This window comes from Argopecten irradians, chromosome 9 (genome assembly GCF_041381155.1).
Source record: "Argopecten irradians isolate NY chromosome 9, Ai_NY, whole genome shotgun sequence".
In the NCBI taxonomy this organism is placed as follows: domain Eukaryota; kingdom Metazoa; phylum Mollusca; class Bivalvia; order Pectinida; family Pectinidae; genus Argopecten; species Argopecten irradians.
Genome location: NC_091142.1, coordinates 34,694,972 through 34,702,595, shown reverse-complemented (window position 1 = coordinate 34,702,595; position 7,624 = coordinate 34,694,972). Strand labels below are relative to the sequence as shown.

The following is a 7,624-nucleotide window of genomic DNA, read 5'->3' as shown; positions in this document are numbered from 1 at the left end:
TGATGGTAATGGACCATGATGGTCACATTTATCCAGATAAAAAATAGGTAGAAAAGATCGAATCCTTATCTGACTGTATAAACCACTTATCATGAACCAATTAATTCAACTTAAAAATAAGGATTTTTATGAACCAATTAAATCAATCTTTAAAACTAAATTTTATAATGCTTAGTTGCTAGTTATAATTTGTAAGCTTTGTTTAGACTTACAGCCTTCACTTACCGTAAGGGGACTGGTTCCGTTTTACGTATGCTCAGTATGTTGATCAAACAACTAGTGTTATGATGATTTGCCTTGTGACCTAGTTTGAAGCAATCTGATTAAAATACAGATCCCTATTATCACTACGTTGGATAAGAGGATCTGACAATATCCCATAAGGGGTCACGTCCAGATGACCTTTATACCACGTGTACTTCAGAGCAAATGCAGTTTCTACAATTTACAACATCAATCGCCCCAGTATACATATACAATTAGCTTTGTTGTGCACTTCGGGCGAGATGACTACATACAAGAAAATAATTTGGACAGCTTTTTCAAACTATTTCGTCCCCAGTCAAGATTCTGGCAGTGCCAATTTGATTGGCCATTTCAAAAGGTCATCTTGACGTGACCCCTAATGCGATGTTCTCAGATCCTCTTATCCAACGTAGTGATAATAAGGATCTGTATTTTAATCAGATTAAGTTTGAAGCTAATTATGCATTCCATCAACATGTATTATCCAGTACGCTATTTACAATGGCTGCATAAAATAGGGATTTTAATATACAGACTAAGAGTATAAATTAGCATACCTTCTTGATTTAAATTGGATAATTCGCCAAGATAAAAGTGCACTTTTAATCGTATTCAAACGGAAGGCTAACTGTAGTCATAATAAGGCTGAATGAATTACCATATATGGAAGAGACAAAACGTCTTATTTCTTTGTGGTTTTACTCGTTATTAAAGTCACACTTTATATACGTAACTATCAACAAAAAGTCATGTAAGATTCAACCCAGATATTTAGATATAAAAATTGAAATAACTAAACTATCTTGGATGTTTGTTTAAACTGTTTTTAAAACTATTGATTAAAAATATTTATTGTGCGAATACGCCGCATTTCGGGTAACAGCGTGCGTTGAAAATGTTTAACATAATGTAATCATCCAATGGTGGGTTATTCAAATCGCCTTTCGTACGTGGTCGGTCGTCCGTCCATAAACTGTGCTTGTTACCATTATTTCTCATAAAACACTGAAGTGAGTGATCTGTCTCAAATTTCATATGTAGGTCCCCCTAGGAGTGTCATGCTGATTTAAAGACTGATTGGAAAATTAATATGGTCGTCAGGCAGCCATCTTAGATTTTGTAGTTGATGTGTGAAAATACTGAAAAATACTGAATGGATCTGTCTCATATTTCATCTGTTGGTTTTTCTTAGGGCCCTAGGAGTGTCATGCTGATTTTGGGACAGATCGGTAAACAAGATTGCCGCTAGGCAGCCATCTTGGATTTTGATAATTGAGGTTTGTTACCACTATTTCTCAGAAAGTACTGAAGGGATCGTTTCAAATTTCATATGTAGGTTCCCCTAAGGCCTTAGTTCTGTCTATTGTTTGTTTGATTAATTAACGTCCTATTAACAGTTATGGTCATATAAGGACGGCTCCCATGGATGCGGTGTGTTGCTTGACATAGTGCGAGGTGCGTGTTTTGGGAGACTGCCGTATATATATGTTGTGTCTTCGTGCATAGTGGAACTGTTGCCGTTTTTATAGTGCTATATTACTGAAGCATGCCGCCGAAGACACCAAGCAACACACCCCACCCGGTCACATTATACTGACAACGGGCGAACCAGTCGTCCCACTCCCTGTTTGCTGAGCGCTAAGCAGGAGCAGAAACTACATGCGTTCAACAAGATGGCCGACCACCATCTTGGATTTTGATAGTTTAAAGTTTGGAATGCAGAAGAAAGAAGTTTAGGTTTAAAAAGCAGAGAAAAGATCCTTCTTTGATTTGTCAGACATATATCATTTTTTGATTGGTGCCAAGATCCCTCTGGGGATTGCGCGTTTTTAAATTAAATGAATTAGAACACAACACGTTGACATTCTGTTCGGTATTTTATCACAAACCGGGTGCGAAACGAATGTTTTCTTTCTGAGACGGGGTCCGGAAAGAATACAAAATACGTGATAATGTTTTGATTACATCTAAATATTCATTATCATCAAGAAATATATGTGCTTAAATAAACTAAATGCATGAGATTTGTGTCATATAAATCAAATGAATTTATATCATGTTTGAAATAATTACATGTAGAGAAGATATCTTTACAAAATAAAATTGTTTTACCAGATGCAGCATTATTTAGTAGCATTTCGAACTCTTTATACATAGAAAATGACTGGTTAGTATCTTACAATGCAAAGTGCGAATGTATTTCGCTATGAAATGGGATAAGCGTAATCACATATTTAAGCAATGGAAACTATTATTTTGCGCAGTAAAACGAAAATAAATATTAAAAGGTTTATGGAAAATCTGATTTACGGAAGATTTGATAGAATATTGATTATGTACAAGGGGAAAAGTTAGTATGGATTCTTAGTACATAGACACAAAAAGCTGATATTTACTGAGCATACGTCTTTATATGGTAATTGACATATTTCGATTCTGATGAACACACATTGACTGGAGATGTATTGAGGATCAGCCGACGACGATAGGGGCAGTTCCGCATGGCTGGGCCACATTATGGGGCCAGTTACAAAACTGACTACTTTCATCGAATACCAAACCTGCGAAAGGAAGTATGAAATATTTCTATCTACAAATCCGTATACCTGTATATGCAAATGTGTCAGTTGTTCAACTATTCTGAAGTATTGGTTTTTTTATTTGCCGCAGCCTTTTAATATAAAAATTCAAAACTCGTAGCTGGGAAAATAGTTAAATAATTATAATAGCAACTTGACAACTTTCACCCTACATGATATCATGTTATGTTAAATTTACCAATAAGTTCAAAATATTAAACAAACGTTGACATATTGACGAACGTTTGTCTGTCGACTTGTATGCACACCAATAACACAATGTACCACAAATATCCGCTCTAAATTGACACGTTTTCAATGTTGAGTAAAGTAAATGGTTACAATCCGTCAGACATGTTTTACTACAAATTAATACTTTATACACAAAATTATCTTTATTATATAAAAACACAAGAGTATATACAATAAGAAGGAACTGTTATTGTTAGAAAAAAGGCTAGAGGCATGAGGTTATAACCGTGTTTTACTGTAAATGGACTTCACCGATATTCGATGACAATGATCTGTTCTGTATAGATGTGCATTATCTTTATGTTAACAAGATACCTACGTCATTTTAGAGTGATGCTCCTTTATTAGAAAAGTAGGGACGAGATAAACGTTGGCCTCTTCGACTACAGTAAGTAACTCATATATATACACTTTTTAACATCAACAATGAAAATGAAAAATAACTAAGCGATGGAGCAACTTTAAGGAAACACTACATCTTAACTAAGATATTTTCGGGAAGGTGAATATGCTTAAATCATCATTTTGCTTTTAAATATTTATATTCAGTATAATTCAATTACTATTTACAATTCGTTCAGTCAATTGAAGAAGGTAAACAGAAAGTGTGTAATACATACCAGGATTACAGAAGTTATGTCCATAAAAAATGTTATTCTGACAGGTGTAGTATGTCCGGCAATTCGTTTCTAAGTCTGGGTATCGTTTATCAGGCAAGGTGCCACAGCTGCGTATGATGTTACATGGAGAACTGGACCTGGAAAATTTCAATCAAACGAGCTTGTTTGTTTGATTAATTAACGTCCTATTAAACATCAAGGGTCATGTAAGGACGGCCTCCCATATACGATGTGTAGTGTGTATGAAGTGCAAGGTGCATGGTTTGAGAGACTGTGGTATGTTTGTGTTATGTCTTCTTGTATAGTGAAACTCTTGTCCTTTTTACAGTGATATATTACTGAAGCATGCTGCTGAAGACACAAAGCAACACACCCAACCCGGCCACATTATACTGACAACGGGCGAACAAGTCGTCCTTCCCCTTGTATGGTGAGCGCTATGCAGGAGCAGAAAGTACCAATTTTGTAGACTTTGGTGTGTCTCGGCCAGAACCTACCTCAAAGGGCCAAGCGCTCAACAGAAGGCTAAAAGTGAGGCGATGTCAAGGAAGAATAAAGTCAGTTAGGAAGAAGAGAAAAATAGATGATCTTAAATTAAATCGCCTTTTACGATAGGGGTAGCAGGTACAATTCTGACGCCCTACCTACAGGGCTCTCAAACGAGCTAGATATGAAGAAAATCCTAGATATAACAATTTTGTATGTCTATCCGTTAGGTTCATGCCAAACAATCTAGAATAAAACTTTCACGTTAAGCTCAAAGAAATATATAATAACATAATTTTAGATTAATTATGGAATATGTCGACGGAGTATGCTATTAATAAAGTATACTTATGGCGACAATACGATGCCTGTTGTTTACTAATATGATAGATATTGTATCTACAATTGTAGATGGATAGCTATGGACATTATCATTCCATGTGATGTGACAATGTTTCCCTGTTCGCCAAGTGTTTCGGCGACCCTTCCAAAAGGGATATCGGTGAACTATTTTGACCCCTCGTTTAATTGTGCTGGTATAGTGTATTGATAGAGCATAGGGGTTATGGCTTCTTATCTGGTTGTGGTTTGCCTTTTCAAAACTTGTTTCATATAAAATAAAATACACCATTTCCACCGGCCCTGTGAGAAAGGCTCTGGGGTCTGTCCCGTGGCCGAGACAAACCAAAGTCTATAAAAAGTGGTAGTTTCTGCTCCTGCTTGACGCTCAGCATACAGGGAGTGGGACGACTGGTTCGCCCGTTGTCAGTATAATGTGACCGGGTATGGTGTGTTGAATATACTGCAGTCTCCCAAAACACGCACCTCGCACAATATACACGCAACACACCGCATACATGTTCTTAGCTGTTAATAGGACGTTAATTAATCTAACAAACAAACAAAACATTCGAAGATGAAAAAAATACGACGTGTAATCACATCCAGTCACAGTCTGGGAGTACTATTACAGGCAATATAAACATAATGTCATGGCTGTTTGGTGATAAAATGTGTTCCGAATCTGTTGGACTTTTTTTTCAGCAACTTTCACAAGATACATATCACATAGTGTGGTCAACATAATATCTAAAGGTAGCCACGAGACATACGCACTTTTAATAGTCAACTTAGCTCTGTATGTATACACTTATGATATTTACCTCTAAAGGAGATAATAGCGCGCTAGCTTTAAACAATTTTTCAGTTTCGTTGCTTTTAGAAGTTGTTTTAAGCATTGGTTATCATATTTTTGACATGCATTGGTGTGTAATATACATTGGGTGTTCTAGTTTTCCATAAGAGTCATATTAGAACACCCAATGTATGTTAAACACCAATGCATGTCAAAATATGCAAACCAATAGTTATATTTACATTTTAAGTAGTCATTATCATTTAACAAAAATAAGGAAAAAAAGTAAAGTATGCAAATAAAACTTATACGTCTATTGTATAGAGAAAAATATCAGTCGATGGAACAGCCTAAGATTTGGCGGGAAATACTGGGCAGCTCTAGTTTCCATTCTGTTGTCCTGAACAGCCGACTAAATAATAGCAGTGGATGAAATAGTCCTATCGATAAACCAAATATACATAGAAATATAAATATAATACTTAAATTCATTTTAAATATTTCAAATAGAAGATATTTTCATATCGATCAATTTTAAGACTATTTTGTTCACTGAATTCTCACACTGACTAAAACCCAAAGCCTAACTAACAATGTTAATATTGGAAAATAACATGCATTGGGCTTTATGTAAATATTATACAATAAAACACGAACTCACCCGCCACATGTTTGGGACACCATGTTATACATCTGATTTTCCGGACAGGTATGTAACGTACCTATACCGTTAGAACAATGGGTGTACGAGTGGCATGTTATTTCGTAATTCCCGTTAGTCTTTCCATTACAGTCAACCACACAGTCAACTACAATTAAAACAAAAGTTTTATTGATTACCCACTGTCTTATCACATCCATTTAATTATACTGTATACATGTTCTTTGTGTTGTTATATGCGTATTTGTCCTATAAATCATGCGCCAAACTACTCACTGATAGATGTAGAAGTTCTTGCCCAACTCGATAAAATACAACTATTATTCATTAAGAAACATATCCTCTTCATACCGACTTACATCGATTATTATGCCTACGTAGCCAACACACATTCAAACTTCCCACACGGCTGTTTTAGAAGAAGACGAGTATTGTTTTAGGGCAAATGTGAGCAAAACAGAGCACTTAACATTTATTTGAAAATCAAGCTTCTTACCGAATCCCTGAGAAACGATGATCAGTATACATAGGAGAAACATCACTACTGCTGTTAAACGTCCGACTTGGTCAACCAATAATGTAATCAAGCCAGTCAAGGAAGTACAAATACAGAGATAACCTTTAGTCACCTTCTTTGAGATAACAACAAGTGCGCAATATGACGGTGTCAACAAAATATGAAGATAAGTTTTTCAGACATCGTCTCCTTTTTGTAAAGACTGAATTTGGTTTAGCTTCACGACTTTTAAACGTGAGCTTTTAACAAGCGTGTTTTAGAGCATCACGTTCCCCTATTGTTTGCTTTCAGACGTATGGCCTCTTCGGCATTATATTTTTAATTTATATTTGTGCTGCCTTTAATGCCTCCAGAGAGATACATTATTCGTTTATATTCCCCCTTTGAAGCAGAGCGGAAAGATAATCATATACATTTGGTAAATTTGTTAACTGCAAGGGCCGCCATTTAAGAACGTGCCAGGTTTATTGGTGGAATGATGTCGGAGTATTCTGAGAAAAGCCAGCGGGCAGAACTTGACAACTGTCCAACATGGAATTCGGACTGGCGACCCAGAGGTAGAGTGTTTGTGGTAATTTGTTGGGACATATTAACCACTGCGCTCAGCTTTGCTCCCATTTCATTTCCCTACTAATAGAGCGATTATGAATTCAGTTAGAAGCTATTGATAACGGAGTTAACCTTGAATATCGGATTCCAATATTATAGAAAAATAAGATGGAAATAATTGATGAATAAAGCACAGAAAATGAATTTTCTGAATATTGATGTAAAATGTAGTTTGCCACAATTGAAATATACATGACGTAATTAGGTCTATCTCCCAGAAATTGAAAATAAAATCATCTCGCTGACATTGAAATTAAACTGAAGTTATGCAATTTAATATCTAGTTAGATAGTCATGTGAGGTACCGACCGTAGGTTGGAGGAGTTTTTCTGGTACTCCGGTGGCTCTCCTTCAACACCGAAACCTGACACTTTAAATGACCTTGAGTAAGATGTTTTAAGAGGCTTAAAGAATAGCGACATATTTTCACAGATATCTGATTTAAACTGAAATATCACAATAATTGTACATACGAGTACAAATTTCTTTATCTTTATATTTAACACTTTACAACTCAAT

General features: G+C 35.7%; 1 protein-coding gene across 1 annotated transcript; it reads right to left on the bottom strand.

Moving 5' to 3' along the window:
• Positions 1–2,637: 2,637 nt before the first annotated feature.
• Positions 2,638–6,629, bottom strand: LOC138332148 (uncharacterized). Its single transcript, XM_069280133.1, has 4 exons — positions 6,476–6,629; positions 5,980–6,127; positions 3,698–3,834; positions 2,638–2,807 (listed from the first exon to the last, which is right to left on the bottom strand). The coding sequence occupies exons 1-4, from the start codon at positions 6,516–6,518 to the stop codon at positions 2,719–2,721; spliced, it is 417 nt and encodes a 138-aa protein (XP_069136234.1). The 5' UTR covers positions 6,519–6,629; the 3' UTR covers positions 2,638–2,718.
• Positions 6,630–7,624: the final 995 nt, after the last annotated feature.

Excerpts from the sequence above, each read along its gene's own strand:
- LOC138332148 (XM_069280133.1), bottom strand. The coding sequence starts at position 6,518 with ATGTTTCTCCTATGTATACTGATCATCGTTTCTCAGGGATTCG. Across the intron at positions 3,835-5,979 it reads GTGTCCCAAACATGTGGCGG|GTCCAGTTCTCCATGTAACA; the intron begins GTGAGTTCGTGT and ends GAAATTTTCCAG. Across the intron at positions 2,808-3,697 it reads ACATAACTTCTGTAATCCTG|GTTTGGTATTCGATGAAAGT; the intron begins GTATGTATTACA and ends TTCCTTTCGCAG.